Genomic DNA, 16,899 nt, shown 5'->3' on the forward strand with positions numbered 1-16,899 from the left:
GTTTTCAAGCTTCAAGAACACTTGATGTTTAGAGGCACATGTATCATACACAGGCTCATACAAAAAGAAATCACCATCTTTACAAAACAGGTTTGACTTCGAGAAAAACAGAAGTCCATTCTGGTGAAACAGACTCTGCCTTAAACACTTTAGAGACCAAAAGTGACTATGGTACGCTGTAGGACACGATCGAAATGTATTAAACGCAAGCTTAATTCTAAACCCAGGCTGCATTTGCTTAGTTGGTTGCTTAGCAGATGTTCGCGAAGAAAGCATTTGTAATGTTCGTCAAAATGTTTCGCTCTAGATACAGAAAGGTTTGGCGAGTCTACACAAAACGTAGTGAATGTACATGAAGCGCCAAAACAAGAAAAAAAAAAATGCACCAGACATAGTAATCAAGCGAAACTGCTAATAACATGTACAACCCTTCTAGCAAGGGCTTTCTCTTCCATACAAATCAGGATTCATGCATCCCATAGTGTAAAAAATGTAACAACCAGCTCGATATGTCAGAGTGGTGTGGGATATGTATCTTGGTAGGCTTACTGGTCAGTTTCACTGACCAATGAGCAGTTTGTTTTTGGTCAAGATTATAATACAGTGATGAAAAAAAAAAAAAAGACTTGGTGTCCTGGCACCCTTCTTTCCCTTACTCAAAGGGCTTTTATCATTATTTTCTCGAACAAGTAAACCAGTTTGATCATGTAGTGTGCCAGTTCATATCATAAAATTGTACAAGCCTGGAGCTCTACAGTTTGGCAGGAATGAAGTTTTGAATAGTTGGTGTTGTCGGATGTGGAACAATAGAAGCAACAGATAGGGAACAGCTGAGTAGTTTGATGTCCTACAGTTCACATGAAATTGTACCTAAAACAGCAAAACATGTGGCAGGTCAAAGAACTATATTATGCTGCAGTCACTCGGAACAAGACTCAAACCTGCCATAAATAATTGCTTTCAATATAAAACACTAGAACCAAAAGAGTAAAACCATAAAACAGCTGCAAGAGATTAATGCAAGAGCACTGTAGTCTTTACAACAAGACCTGTCAAAGTGATATGGTGAAGCTCTTGACGAACTTCAGTAATGAGGGAGATCAACCTTGCACAGCAGCAACTGCTTTTAAAGCAATGTTTGGAGCTTGCTGCAAGCTTACCTTGGAAGAATACCGCAGACTCTTATGAAAGCTTTCCTTTGCTACCACTCCCATTTGACTAGTTTCCCGAGCTCCAGTGTATTACTTTCTTTGTTCCCAATATCCCTCCGGGAGCAACTTGAAAAGATAGCTATAGCCACTCGAACTTGCTAGCTTTGGCTCAAGTTGGTAGTTGATTGATTTTTTTTACATTGCAAAACCAGAAGGGCTTGAGTGGGGTGGGGTGGGGTGGGGGTGGGGGGGGGGGGGGGGGGGGGGGCTTGATATGATTTTTAGTCTCTTAAAATTCACATTTTAAATATCTCGTTGTTAGTGTATTGTGGTTCTCGAACGTTTCCGGTCTGGAGAGGTTTCCGCCATTCTTTGTGAAAGCTCTGCGAAGCTAAGAATGCTGGCGCAGATTACTAGGTGGGTGTTCACTGTCACTGTCACAAAATAAAGCACGCAAAAAAAACAGTAATCTTCATTATAGATTACAAACAATTATTCTGGACACATTATTTTATGATCTTTGTTGATACGCATAAAGTGTGTTCAAATATTCAACTTGAGAATGCTCCTTCTGCTTAGTTTCATGTGCACTCCCTTAGAGGACAAAAACATAAAGAAGGTGAAACATGCATCAAGACAATGTACATACAGGCAGCAAGCCTGGTTTTGCAAAAATATGACAGGGATATGTGGCATTTCTGTTAAGTCGATGTCTGCAAAAAGATCTCCGCAAGTTTGCAAAATCTACACTGGTCTTCGGACTAATTTCAAGTCTAATCTGTTAATCTGTTAGGTTTCTATGTTTGGTCTCATATTTTGAAGAGTATACTAATACATTGCACTATGCTTCAAGATAGAAGTATGGTTCATAAAAAATATGTATGATAGTGGATATTCTTGTTGATGCCCCACCACTCATGTGCAACATTCTTGAAGTTGGCTAATGTTTGAGCATTTATGATTTAGTTCTTGTGTCTGCTCCCTTGTAAAAGCAATAATAATGACACTCTTTGAGCATCCTAAACAAAGCTTTCCTCATGCCAATACCAATTGTAGAATTTAAGGACGAGTTTCATACGTTTTTGAATAAGAAAATAACTGTTGTTAAGAATGCTGACATATTTTTATCTAGTATCTTCAAATCCAAAAGTTGTCTCTGCTGAATATGTTCACAAAAGAAAACAGCAAAAAAAGTGTGGCAGACTGCAAAGTTAATTCACTGCGGTATGAGGTCTACCCGAAAAGAAGTGGTTTTAGCTCTTTCCAAAACGTTTTTCTGCCTAATGCCCACTTCAAGCAGCAAAATCATTATGACATTTCGGTTTCTGGATGCCAAATACACGACAACCAAGTGTTTGCTTTCCCAAATACAAAACCACTTTAGTTTCCCTTAATAGCCAGTTACAAGATTTCTTACTATGTCAGGTGGAATAGCCGACATAGTAGTGAACGAAAGACTACACAATTGGCGATTAAGATGAAGAGGCTGAAGTCCTCAATTAAAATAAAAAAAATGAAAAACTCTTAACCAAAATTAAACCTTGTTCTCGGCTCAGCTGTGTGAAAACGGCGCTTTATTTAAAATTTCAATTAGCCACAATGGGATGCACACATTCACTGTGCTTTCTAAAGGATGGCTCACACATTTTAGCTTGAGTGCAACCGAATGCGTTGGAACTACATTGAGAGCCCCCGGTGCTTACGCCACGGACTGGCGCCATCTATTGGCAAAGTCTGGAAAAGTTCTGATCTGCACATATTTAATAATTTATTTATGTGTCATTCGTTCACCACGGGCTTTATGTACTTATGACGATGTTATGACAATGCAAAATCTTTAGCCAAGGTGTATGCAGTTCGAGGGCAACGTGATATACATTCTCTCGCCATAAGCAACCGGTTACAAACAGTCACAATGTACTCGGCCACAATAAAATGTGAATGTGTAAACTAGCCTTAAGAATTTGCACATTCTGAGACTTCCCTGGCTGAATTTCTCTTGAATTTTCGACCAGTCACGTTGTTAAGTTTTTTTAGTCCTTACTTCATTTCCTCAAGCACGTCACATGAGTATAGTTGTGACCTTCTCGAACCCAGCAAGAAGGCAAACACACGAAGCCATAGGTGCTTAAATCTGTACATGCCCCCAGTTCTCCAGAAGACAGACAAGTAAAGAAACATTCTATATTAAAGATGGGTAAAACTGAAACCACAGAGTCATTTACACACCAAAAACAAAACACTGGTGGCCCGTAAAGATGGCGAGAATGTGCAGGGCTCAATTGAACAAATATGGCAGGCCACAGGTTTCATTTCAAAACGAGAGCCCACCTCATCGCGATATTGAGACTGCGAGGTACAGTCAGGCAAGGAGCTAACCATTCCACTCTTAGAGTGTCTTTTCCAACTTCTCGGTGCATTTCGTAAGCTATTCTGTCTGTCAGGTTGTTAAACACTATGTCTACTCAAAGACTCGTTCATATGCCCCTTGTATGAAAGAGTGGTTCAGGTTCTGCAACCTTCACCAGTAAAATTGGAGCCCTCGAAATGAGAGGTCACATTCATAGTGGGGTTATTAACTCTTTGCCTGGGCATACGTAAGTTTGCACTCTTGCAGCAGGGATAGCTCTTCTCTATGGAGTACTCGTTTTGACCCGCTAAAACACTCGGAAGTAATTAGGAAGTTCGTAGCGTCATGACGCACGCCATCTCCACATCAAGAGACGTGAAGACACAGATGACCGGGCACCTCACCTATCACTCAGAAAACACCAGACACCAAATAATAATAATAATAATAATCTTAAAAAAGTACAGTTTCGAGGTCTCCCTCACACCATGGGTGGAGGGAGAGGCAAGTCTATTTCGACCGACGGAGAGTTCGCCGCCGTCATTGTCTTTGGTGCCGGTTCGTTGACGTCGTCGTCACTGTCGTCACTGGACGACGCCGGCGGGTCTAGCGCCGTGTGCACGGTGAGCTGCACGTTGCGGTTCAGGCTGAAGGCCGGGAAGAGCGCGGCGCCGGGGCCCTGGATCGGGGGTCCGAGAACGACACACGGTCCCTGCCGCTCGTCGTTGACGTAGAAGCTGAGCTGGCGGCGCTCGAGGTCGAGCAGGACGCCCAGCACGGCACCGCGCTCGACGCCGCCATCCACGCGGTGTTCGTGGCGGTCCGCGTGCAGGAACCAGGACCGCTGGTGGTCGATGTACATGCTCCAGCCCTTGTCGTCTTTGCCTGGAAGAGAGCGCATGCCTAGGGCTCAAGGGTGCGTCTATCCAAGCCATATCAGCTGCCATTGTGGTGGCTGACGTGACAGTGTCACAGAACGCCACAGCGTCACGTGACGTCGCAGTGTTACGTAACGTCATAGTGCCACGTGACATCATGATCTTACGTAACGTCCGTGGCACGTGACGTCCCAGTGTCATGTGACGTCACTGTCACGTGATGTGACAGAAGACCCCTACATACTATGCGTTTAGAGAACCTCTGGGGTGACGTGAGCTACATCCGCGGATACAGCATCTCTAGGGCTTGTTCCATAAATGCTACGCATTTAAAACAGCACGCAACGAGACGCTTGCGATAACGCGTCCGTCAGGTAGGTCAACCTGCGACAAACCTGGGTAGGCTTCCCCGCAGGCAGACACTCGATGCGGCGAAGCACGCTTTCCGTTCAGGTTCCGATGCAATGTTATATGAAGTCATATTTGTGGGGCCCCCATACACTTAACAACATATCATTTATATTTCTCTCTCTCGCTCTCTCTCTCTCGCTAAAATATGTCTTAGGGAGGTTTACACAGGAGAAACTTGGCTTACCTCAAAATAGCCTTTCGTGTCCCCACTGCAAATAGGATACTTGGCCCGTGCGGTTTGGCCTAGTAGTTTTGTTTTAAACGCATACACAATGGTGACATTTCTTGCTCCGTGGCGCCCATACCGAACCTTTCCATGAAAATTTCACGGCACGCTCGACTGCAATACTGATATATACTCAATAATGAGGCCGAGCGTCATTCGCCCATGTACATTATGCCTTAAAGAATAGAAAGGCATTTGAAACGTTTTAGTTAATAAGCTAACAAATTAACCAATTCACCTATTTTCTAGTGGCCGCTATGGCCAGCAACTTGACCTTGGGTTTATAAAACACAAATGCGAGTTTATTATTATTATTATTTTAATTTTGGAGCGACTAACAAAATTGCAAACGAACACACAAAGCGTGCTGCGATTGACAGCGGACGCTGCTGTATTGTGGAAAGGCATATTCAAGGAGATTTGCCTTCAGTCATTGCGCTGTACATTGTCTGCAACGAACTTTTTTTTTTTTTTTTTTAAGTGAATTTGTTGTAGAAGCCGTGTGTGAGGAGATGTGTGCTTTGGTGGAGCAATTGGGCGATATGTTGCATGTGTTAAAAAAGGAAAGGAAGACACCTTTTTTTTTATTTGGCTGAAAAGCTTTTTCAGATTGAAGGCGACCGCGCCTGCGGTGTAAGAAGCGAAAGTATGTACGCGAGCTGTTCTGTATAGACGCGAAGAACGCACGATAACGGAACCTGGGTAGCGGCAGTGGGGAGCCGAAGGAGCGTGTCTGCACAACGCGACAACGTGGGTATTTCGCAACGGCGGCTGTCGGAAGGAGGAAAGGGAGGGGGGCGGAGGGGTTGGAGAGCGTCGCCGGACGGTACGTGGATGTAGCAGGAACGACGGGAGCAGAGAGCACCCTCCCCGTGATCACATGTTTTTTTGTGTTTTTTTTTTTTTAGAAACTGCGGCAGCCTACAGGGTACAGGGGGAAAGGGGGGGGGGGGAAGCGAGAGAGAGCCTTGCCGCAATTGGCGTGTATGTGTAAGGAAAGACGGTAAGAGGGAGAGCAGCGCTACTACTGTAGAGTGAAGTTTTGCGATCGTACATGAACAGTTTTTTTTGCTGTGAAAACCCACTAAAAACTACCACTGCAAAAAAAATATTTTTTTTTTTGCATATATACGACAAATATATGAAAAAGCGATGGCAGGAACGTACCGATCTACTAAGGATCTTTAGTAGGTCGTTTAGAAAACTCCGATAGCGATACCGGATACTCCGGCGACGCCTTTGCGCATGCGTCGTTTCCTCATCGGGCATCGGAACGATCTACTCAAAGACCCGAGCGAATGCAGTCCCGAATCGAGTATGGATGAAACCCGTGAAGGTAAACCACCGAAGGGCGCCGGGTCCGAGCGCACGAGGCACGAGAAGACGTACCCAGCATGACGTCCTTGGCGACGTCTCCTCGGGCGACCCCGAGCACGACGTCGGCGTCGTTGTCGCAGCGGTCCACTGTGGCCTCCCAGTAGTGGACCCCGCGCGAGAACCCCAGGGAGCCGAGCACGACGCGGTGCTCGTAGCTCTCGCAGCGGGCGGTCACGTTCTCGTCGGAGAGCACCACGTCCGGATGACACGAGCCGGGGTCCAGCGCGAACCAGGCCACTGAAAGACACCGCATCATAAGAGAAAGACTCGAACTCTGTCCCGTTTTCGAGATCACTGAACGAGCGCAGCGTCAGTACGCTGGCTGGAACGCGTCTCCGACCGGTACGTTTAGCGTCCCTTTCCGCCCACCCATCGAAGTGGCAACAGATGACGTCACAATAACAAGAGTGTCACGCTCTCGGATGTCCCGATCTTGGCGGTTAATAGTAAAAGTTGTGAAAAAAAAAAAGAGAACCAACGGAAGCGTCGTTGCCGTCACGATGTTCCAGCTCTTGGGTGTTGACGTTTCCGGGTGACTGCCAAGCTGGAAAGCGTCCTGCAGCGGAACAGGCGTCTTCCGCATTTACCTACGCTGCCGTGTCACCGCCAGGGTCGTGGCAGGCAGTAGCACGACACGTCTATGACGTCATCAGGCAGAAATCGAGGGACCACATTTGAGGACGCGGAAAACGCACCGGTCGGACACGCGCTCCCGGTAGCATAGTGTCAAAGTATACGTTATGCGAGCCGCGACCGAAATGGGCTGTTAGGGTAATTTTTGTAATACACGTTAGAACAACCTAACATTCTGAATCGGTAAAGCAATGAATGCGTTCTTACAATTTCAGCCCACGAAGTAACAGTGTCACTGTTTTTTTCTAACACAGAGTATTATAGCGATGGCTTCCATGAGATGAGTGTCACGAAAAACCGTTACACTGCCGCTGAATATAATACAGGTCGTTAATGAATTATAAAGGGAAGAACGTACGCGTCCTTCCGCTGCGCGCCGCTTCCTGACTTTGTCAGCAGGATTAGGATACATTTATTCTGTTTGCTATTTCTTTAAAAAAAAAAGGGGGGGGGGGACCGTAGAGGATTTGTCAAGCAAACCCCCCTCCCCCTCCCCCAAGAAAAAACAAAATTACCTATCAGGCGAAGAAAGAAAGCGATTGATTGACTGCTGTTATGTATTTCCCCAAACTCTACTTCTAGGGTAGAGGATATCATTACACAGAGCTTCTATGAGTCGAGGGCCTAATTGACACAGCACCGTTTTCTTACACTACGCATGAGTCACAGAAACATCCGTGTCTCGATTGTCGCGTGCCAGGCTATCTCCTTTTGCTTTCGACGATTTCTTTGTATTTTCCCCGTGAGCGCGTGCTGTCCGCATAGTGTACCCTCAAAGGATGGCATCAGTCTAAACAAAAGGACATTGAGGCACCTTAGTGTGAACCAGGGGTGCTATGTTGCGCTTTTCGGACTCCCAGGAGACTTGGAAGAAGGAAGTGACGTCAACAACGCAGCAAACGCAGATTGGGTGTTGATTTCGTTTTCTTCAGTCAACATCCAATCTGCGTTTGCTCTAGTCGTTGACGTCACTTCCTTCTCCCTAGTCTCCTGGGAGTCCAAAAAGCGCAACATAGCACCCCAGCCTTTAAGGTCGCTCGCTTACGTTTTCTTATGTGACGTTAAGAGTCACGAAGACATCCGCTTCGTCTGTCGCGGGCACGGTGGAAGAAATACATTTAGGTGATGACTGTCTCGCGCGGCGACCACATTATGTTCGGCGCACCGAGCGCGCTTCACTCGCACGGGGATAGATGGCGCCCACGTATAGAGGGGCTTAATTGTGAAGGCTTTTATAGAGGGCTTGTGAAGGAAATTATGCAATCTTTACTCGGTCCCTGTGTACTTTTTGTGAAATGATGGATTTATGTTGGCGCATTGGAACTGACTGCCTTTTCCCCGTGCGGTTGCTGTTTTTTTTTTTAAACGAGAACATTCTGATGATGACTCAACGTGACAAAAATACTCGTATAAATATAAAACTTCCTGGCATAATCTACTGGGCCTTCAATAATTTAGAGTAAACACCTGGGTCGTACTCGCATGTTTTGTCAATCAACATCTTTGGTAACAGTTCCGTAACTTATTTACACACATTGCGTGGCTTTATATGAGGTCGGGTGATTTTTCCCCCCTGCTCCTGCCTTATTGAAAAAAAAAAGTTCTAATAATGTTACAGAGTGGGGCCTAAATAATTCTTTACCTGCGCATAAAAGTTTTAGCGTTACAAATGGTTTATACATAAAAACAACACGGAACATACAAACCTTGTGAGCAGGAAAAGATTCTATTTATGATGACATAGTGACTGAAACGATGACACAGTATGATGACATACTGATTGACATGATGACACAGTGACTGAAAGTCAAACAATATTAGAGGTTATAAGACATAAATCACTTTTCATCTATACTCTCACAATATGGTGGCACCCCGTCTTACAGGTAAAGAAATACCTGACAAGTATTTTTGCTTCAAAATGCACATAAGGCTGAATTCACTGCATACTACCGAAAACCGCCACCTCCTACATCCTGTGTTCTCGCCCATGCCCTTAAACTAAGAAGAGCGCTGCTTTGCAGATTTCTTTACTTATTGAGCTTGTTTGTTTATACTCATCGTAATATGCTTACAGTGTTGTCGCATTCGCGTGCTGAAGTAGTAGTGGAGCAGCTGGGCAGTTGTTTCTTCTTTGTGTTCAGCGCATGGAAACGTTATTGTGCATGTGTCAAGAACACTGTCGATTGTGTCCCAGTAGACAGTCTGGTGGCTTTTATTTTTTACGACGAACTGTTCCGCTTTCTTCAGTAGCTGGAAAAGGTTATTGTTGGGGTGTATAAAGCTTCCTCTGTTTTTCACGTTTGTCAGGGCTGCTTCAGTAGAGGTGTTCTTGTCGATGCTGAAAGCTGATCGGCATGCAGGGCAGCGTGTAGCTTTTTTTTTTTTATTTTCACGCTCAAAAACCCAGTTACATAAGATAGCATGCAGTCCACAGCCTTGGTTTCTTGAGCCTTTTCTCTCCAGACATCTTCGCATTCCCAGTCTTCGACAGAAATTAGACTGCCAAGCTTGGTCTTCACTTGGTCAACGAGATGTGGAAACTAGGTAATAACTTGCGATCGGCCCTCGGGAATGCACGACGCCATTGCTCTAGGCGAGCGCCATTCGATGGAGCTTTAAACAAGGACACTCGCTCTGCGCAGCTCCGGTACCCCGAATTGCACTTGAGAACGAAGCACGTCTTTCCCATCCTCATAGCATAACTTCTTCTTCGAGTTAAGGCTCATCTTCGTGCACGATGGTGGCACCGGTGATCGACACAGCACCAAAGCAAAACATGAAGCCAGCCACTGACCGCACATCACCACCACACCGCGAAAAAGGCGAGCCAGCTACGCCCCCGACACCGTGGCCGCCAAGGAGAGACCTTATACCCACGGTGCTCACCCCTCAGCGCCCTCCGCGGCGGCACGTAACAACTACACCTCGTTTCACCTTATGTTGCACCGCAGCGAAGGCTAGAATTGCGAGCTCATAGCGTTGGCAGCCGCTCTTAAGTCACGAGAGCTTGTGCCGCCGGGATGTGCCCCAGAGCAAGGAGCTCGCGCTTGTAGCCTTTCCTGCGGTACATCATAAAATGAAACAGAGTATACTCCTTGTTCGAGGCTAGCTCCGAACACGATCTGGCCGCTCGCTCCCCGCGTGAAGAGCGGCCAGAGTCACCACCTAAATGTATTTCTTCCACCGTGGTCGCGGGCAAAGCTGCTCCTTCATTTGGTTACGAAGCTTCATGCGAAGCACGGATGTCAAGGTGCCTCGTTACATAAGCAGGCGTAAGCCTTCGTAACGTGAGAAAACGGGGCTATGTGAACCAGCCTTCACGTTGCGTTGTGTTGCGAGAGCTCACGTCTGCTTACGTAGACAGACACCGGGACATATGTGTTTCTTATGAAGCGTGGCAGTTAGTTCAAGGAGAAACCTTTCACGCGACATTTGGGGCACGGATATTTCGGTGACCTATAACGTAACCTAAGAAAACGCAAGTAAACGCTCCTGTGTGAATGGGCCTTTAAGGCCGGTTCACACAGCCCCGTTTTCTCACGTTACGTTGCGTATTAGGCGCGGCTACCAGTTTAAGGAGATAGATAGCCTGGCACGCGACATTCGAGACACGAATGCTTCGGTAACTTATAAGTAACCTAAGAAAACGGGGCTGTGTGAACCGGCCTTAAAGGTCGGTTCACACAGGTGCGTTTGCTTACAATTGTTTACGTTACGTGGGGAGTCACCGGGACATTGGTGTTTCGTATGTTGCGTGCAAAGCTGCTTCTTGAACCGGTCGCCACGCTTCATTCGAAGCACAGATGTCCCGGTGAATTGCGACGTAAGCGGTCGTTACGTAGAAAAAACGCCCCTGTGTGAACCGGCTTTTACTGTGGGTAACCCTTCCCTTCTAAGCACGGACGAGAAAGGTTGCAAAGGAGCAGCGGGAGGCAGACCCACCTTCCGCCGTGTGGAGAACGATGACGTCACTGTAGGGTCCCTCCCCCGTGGTGTTGTAGGCCTTGACCCGGGCCCTGTACGCGCTGTTGAAGTGCAGGCCGTCCACCGTGCACAGCGTCTCCTTGCCGCAGTACACCTCCTGCCGGGAGACAGCGGAACAGAAGGCGGATGAGCGGAAACGAACCAACTTTTGTCACGAGAGGTCACCAAGAACTTAAATAGAATTTAGATGAATGCGCGTTCAGGCCTCGGCGAATCAACGAAGGCCCCGCGATCTTTGGTTTACACGCGGCATGCGAACGCTCACAGTTATCTCAAATGATCTTAGCTGAAACAGTGTTCGAGTGGCACGTGTGACACGAGTGAAACTTGGTGGTACCATAAAGTGTTGCACAGCAATCGGCGCGGGCCAAATCTACTAGTGGACAACTTTCTGTAGCATTTCAGAGGAAGTGAAGAGCGCGCGCGCACGGTTCCGATGGGCGCTCAAAGCGCGGAATCGCACGTGGGCCCGTAACTTTGACTGCATAGCCGCAGAAAGTTGTCCGCGGGTATTAGCGACGTGCGCGATCGAAAGCGTCGCTGTGGTCGGCCTTCGAGGATTGGCCGAATGCTGACTATGACGTCAGCAAAGGATTTCTCATTGACAGAAATAAGAGGATTGTTTAGAACTTCAATTTTGACGGTGTTGGTTTCAAATCGCTATGATTTCGAGCTTCCACCATGCGCCGTTCGTCTGTCGCTTTCCTAACTTCCCCGCGTACAAGCAAAATGACTGCCGGTTCCTTGCGGTGTCCTGCCAATGAGCTGCGGCGAAAGCCGACGCGCTGCACATTCTGCTGCATTCCTGGCGTCACGTGACGTCACAACTTCCCGCTAAAGTAAGCGGACAAACGCTCCTTGATAGATTTAGCGAAGAAATGGTGACATAACCTAACACTGTGGCGTCACGTGAACCGTTTTCCGTTAAGTTTAGCAGTTAACTGTGACGCCACGGAACACTGATTCCCGCTTAAATTTATCGGGAAGCATCTCCCGTCCGTTTTAGCGCGCCACGACCCTCCACGGAACACACCCTGAGATCCGCTGTGAATCCACGTCAATAACGACCGAAAAAAGAAGGAAAAAAAGAATGCACAACAACCGAAAGTGAAGATTCCTTCTCGGCAGTGCTCCAGCAACGCACGGCGCGAGCCGCCGCTAATGAGCAGCGGGCAGCGCCGTACCATGTGACCCCCCCTAGCGGCGTCGGTGATCACACGATCGCTCGCGCGGGGATATGAGCTGCGTGCGCCCGGGAACGTTGATTATGCTAATTGAACACCGCCCCGACTTCCCCTCCACTTTTCCTTCCACCGCGGACGCATGCGCGGTAGCTAAACACGTCGTCTGCGTCCCCGGGTCGTCCCCTCAACTGCCTTTGAGACCCCGCGTTATTCCGACTCTGCTGGGGGGTCGTTCCCAATCGGGCGACAGAAGTCACGTGACCGCCAGTGAAGTGACGTCAGAGCGTCCAAGGGTATGAGTGGCAGACGGTCGGTTAAGAAACGCCTAGCGATGACGATTGCTTTCGCACGCCTCGAGTGAGATGTTGCCAACGTGAAGTCTCGCGACATCACAAGACGCCAGCAAAAGATATCCCAAAAGAAGTCCCGAGGCTCGAACAAATCGTTGAAAACCTCGTGTCGGCATTATTCATTTCTGCTTTCGTCCTACAAAACGTTTTGATCTTACACCAACGGGCCCCTCGGACGCATTATATTATAGTCAGAAAGTTGCACTAGAAGAGTGACGCTGAACCGTTACATCTGCTCAAACATGAAATGTGAGGATTAAATGTTGTTCGAATATATTTTTTAGTTTTCTCCGCAGCTAGGGTGAGTAGTGAAGCAGACGCCAAGGGAATCGCGTTTTGTTTCAACCAAAATGTGGTAGTATGCGCCGTACTCTGCGCTCCACACTATCCTCCCATTCACACCAGGCAGGGCGTGTGTGTCAATGCGCGTGCAGCCGCTATACCACGTTTTACCTTACCATGGACCGCAGCGGACGCTTAGAGCTATCCCAGCCAATCCCATGCCGTATCAGTATCACGTGACCTTCGAAAGGGGCACAGCAACGCGCGCGGGGTAGGTTCACAGCAGCGGGTTGGGTGAGGTGGCTGGTTGCGACCGCTGCGCTCCATGGTAAGGTGAAACCAAGTACACAGCGTCCGCGTGAGGAAATAGTGCATGGCGTGAAACGGAGCTGGAAGAATGAACGACGTGCTCCAGCCACGAAATATAAAAAAAGCACATGGAAAGGCGAGACAAAGAGAGAGAGAGAGAAGGAACGTGTTGGATGAAGAGAGAGGAGGAAGAATAAAAAAAAGAGAGGGAGAGGGAGTGTGCAGCTGTCCCGAAATTAAATTTACGCACTCCCGGCGCGCTCCCAAATCATATTAAATTGCCTCCAAAGAGTAATAAATAGCGCGGGGGGTCGAGCTGGTCCCTCGCTCGCTTTCTACCTCTATCACTGCCTCTTCTCTCTATCGCGGAACGAGGGATGGTGCGTGAGCGAGCCCGTGAAAGATGACAGGAACACGGCGAGAGCCGCGGGGAGAGGGGGGCGGCTCCTGTTTCGGTGCTTGTTTTCGATCTCTTTTTCGTGTTCTTACGGCAGCGACGTGTTTACGATGACAAGTACGGTCGTGGGGAGAAAAGCCGCGGATTCTCAGATTACGAGTATTATTCTTTTCATGCGCGCAAGGCGTCTGTGTGTATATCATCCCTAGAAGTCCGGGATTTGTACACTGGTGTATGATGACTTGGGGACGTGCGCGGAGTCAGTGTAGCGTTGCGTAGAGTCCGTCTCCCAAGTTGCGCAGTGATATCAGGGGTAGAGACGCGCGAGCATAACGAACGAGACAGAACGTTGTGCTGCTGAGTTCTCTACCGCACGCGGGTCAGGCACTGGACACCAGTGCCGCGTTAGAGTGCCATTCGAACTCGTGTGCTGAGTGACTGAACGCGAGCTCAAGCCGTGACGTAGCAAATTCAGCACTACGGCTTTTTCAGCAAGGTGCAAGAAAGGGGAGTGTCTTAAAGGTCCGCGTTTCATCTCGCTTCTCCCACACAGCGCTGAAAAAAAAAAAAGAAGAAAAAGAAAAGAGGGAGATTGAGTTGGGGCGCTCATTTAGGGTGCTTATTTGTGTCCGAAAAGCTGCGAATGATTAGCCATGTTAATGTAATTTGATAAAATAGCTGCGTAGCACTGCACATCCTAGTGTGATTACTGGCCTGTAATCGTATAGGTAAAGCCAATTCGGCCAATGATATATAAAGGTTCAACGAAGATAACACAGCTTGTGTAAATTAGTTGGAGAGAGAGAGAGAGAGAGAGAGAGAGAGAGAGAGAGAGAGAGAGAGCCTTAGCTGTAAATAGCGCTCAATTTAAACGGCATCCTACGTTACGTGTACATCGAGTGATCAGAAACAAAATTAAAAACAAAATCACGAATACCAGAGTAATACGGCGTGTTGATATCTAAGGTCGAATGCAGGAGAACATCCCTCCAAAGTTACCTCAATCAGCTAATCACTTCGCTCCCAGTCGTTATGAAGTTGGAAGAGTACGTATACATATAAAGGAACGAAACGACGCATCATTGAGATGGCGAGCACGAATGCGCGATGCCGGGGATGTCCGCCATTTCGAACTCTGCGAGGTTGGATTAACCGGGATAATAAAGACATTACGAGTTCACATTTAAGGGACATCATGCTTGTTGGAGCTTTATAATTACTCCCAAAAAATGGTTGTTACACGAAATGTATACGTGTTCTAGTCCATTAAATGCCTTTCTGCACCCCCCCCCCCCCCCTTTTATCCCCGTTTCTCGCGAGATCTCTTAAACTAAATGCGCAATAGGTAATATGACACCGATAAGAAGGCTTCCCCCACGGGTGGGATCAATGTTAATGAGTACTTCAGGAAACTTCAACCTTTGTTCCATCGTCTAACAGGGAGAGGCAACGTCAATACGAAAAAGTGATAATTTCAGATTGTTAGGTCGTAAAGACTGCGATAAAAAAAATACTACCTTAATATACCGAGAGATAGCCCACCTAAAATCAAGAGCCAATCAGGTAAAATTAAGGAGTCGACTAACTTTCGGTGTAAAAATCGAGGAAAGTCGTGAAAATGCTATTTTTAGGTCACGTGTCCCTTCCAAGCTTGGTATCGTGGCGAGAGGCAACGAAGCAAAGATAACTGCGCGCTCTCGCCTCTTCCTCAATTTCTCGGCGCATAGGTTGACATAAAGTGAGAGTTAACGCGGAAGTTAACACAAGTGCTCAGTCACACAATAATAGTATTCAAAGTCTCATGGCAGTGATTCGGGGCATGTATTTAATTATTTGCGGGGGCAGCGTCACTGAAGTGCTTGGACAATAAAGCTTTCCAAACAAATAAAACTTGAGAGAGAGAGAGGGAGATAGAGAGAGCAAGAGAGACGAGTTCACGAAAATAAGCGGACGATGAAAAAAAAAAAAAAAAAACCGCATCTCCACGTGGTGAATGATGTTGATTCGGCTCAGCGTCTGCGTAGACGCTGAGCCGCAGCATGCCGAGCCTTCCGTTTGTTTTCATCCGTGTCACGCTGCGGTCAAATGCTCAAATGCGCATATAACCGCGTTCCATACCACACATTCTCTTTCTGACATGGATGAAAACGAACGAAAGGCTCGGCATGCTGCGGCTCACAGTCTACGCAGACAAGCACCACCAGAGCTTCGTCCGAATCAACATCATTCACCACGTGGAGATGCGTTTTTTTTTTGCTCTACACGAGCGCGGGAGCACGTGCTCACGTGCTCGTGAGCACGAGGACCCGACGCCGGACATCGGACAGACGTACGGACATGGCTAGCCCCTAAGGAGCTTCGCCCGTAAAATAGAAATTCCGAAACATGGAGCGTTTTTGCGCCGTCACCGTTTTACTATTTACATAACCAATAGGGTGCTTTCGAGTTCTATTGGGGCCTAAAACTGTGCGTCTAAATAAACTAATAAACTCAGTGCAATGCAACTTTACACAAAAGTGTTTTTAGGGGCTGCATTTACCATACTAATAACTTATAAGTGTAGTTTTCAGGAGAAAAAAAAATAGGTCCAGAAACACTTTTTATCTTTTTCCCATGTACAGGGAGAAAAACGCCAAAAACCGCCAGGGTGACGCTGTTACTCACACAACAAACAACACAAAGCAACAACAAAAAAGTTCTTTTTTATGCCCACACTTATACAATTTCAGTAAAATAAATTCACCACCGAAAGACACGTTAGTGAAAAGTTTCAAAATGAATTGGTTTTTATACGTTTCTTATATTGCCCGAATAGCGCTTTCGGTAAAAAGTTTCCGGCGATGTTTTTTTTTGTTTTTCTTTCTTTTTAAATAATTTTCGTGAAGTTGTCAATATCAAAGAAAACAAATAAATAAAACATCCGCGTTGTCTTCGCTGTTACGGAATTCTTTGCTATTTCCTCAGCTGCAAAGACCAAGAACCTTCCAGTCTCGTAGAACAGGCACCTGTGCTTCCCTCAGGAATACCCTTCACGCTGTCAACAAAACACGGGCGAGTTTTTGTAAATGAATTCAGCAAAACAAACAAAAACGCACGCACGCATGCACACACACAGGCACACGCACACGCACGCACACACACAAAAAAACACACACACAGTCTAGCTATCTGCATTTGCCTATTTTGAAACTGAAAGATCCCTCACCCAGTTAACGAAACAAAACAAAAAAATCAATGAACACCAACGTATAAATAGTTTGACAGTATAAAAAAAAAAATCCCCAGAGTTAAATCAGCACGATCCGAGTTACGCGTTCGGGCACAGAACCCAAAAGAGCGGAAACGTTCGGCCATAACACGAAGC

At 47.0% G+C, this 16,899-nt stretch overlaps 1 protein-coding gene across 1 annotated transcript in view; it reads right to left on the reverse strand.

Annotated features, from left to right (window-relative positions):
- Positions 1–610: 610 nt before the first annotated feature.
- Positions 611–16,899, reverse strand: part of LOC8026047 (E3 ubiquitin-protein ligase TRIM9) — a 256,675-nt gene continuing 240,386 nt past the window's right edge. Inside the window, exons 6-8 of the mRNA XM_042288158.1 lie at positions 10,972–11,110; positions 6,406–6,630; positions 611–4,386 (exon numbers count right to left, since the gene is read on the reverse strand). Coding sequence (XP_042144092.1) covers positions 3,983–4,386; positions 6,406–6,630; positions 10,972–11,110 — 768 coding nt within the window. The 3' untranslated portion in view covers positions 611–3,982. The remainder of the gene's footprint in view (positions 4,387–6,405; positions 6,631–10,971; positions 11,111–16,899) is intronic.

This window comes from Ixodes scapularis, unplaced genomic scaffold (genome assembly GCF_016920785.2).
Source record: "Ixodes scapularis isolate PalLabHiFi unplaced genomic scaffold, ASM1692078v2 PGA_scaffold10__122_contigs__length_95168666, whole genome shotgun sequence".
NCBI classification, from domain to species: Eukaryota; Metazoa; Arthropoda; class Arachnida; order Ixodida; family Ixodidae; genus Ixodes; species Ixodes scapularis.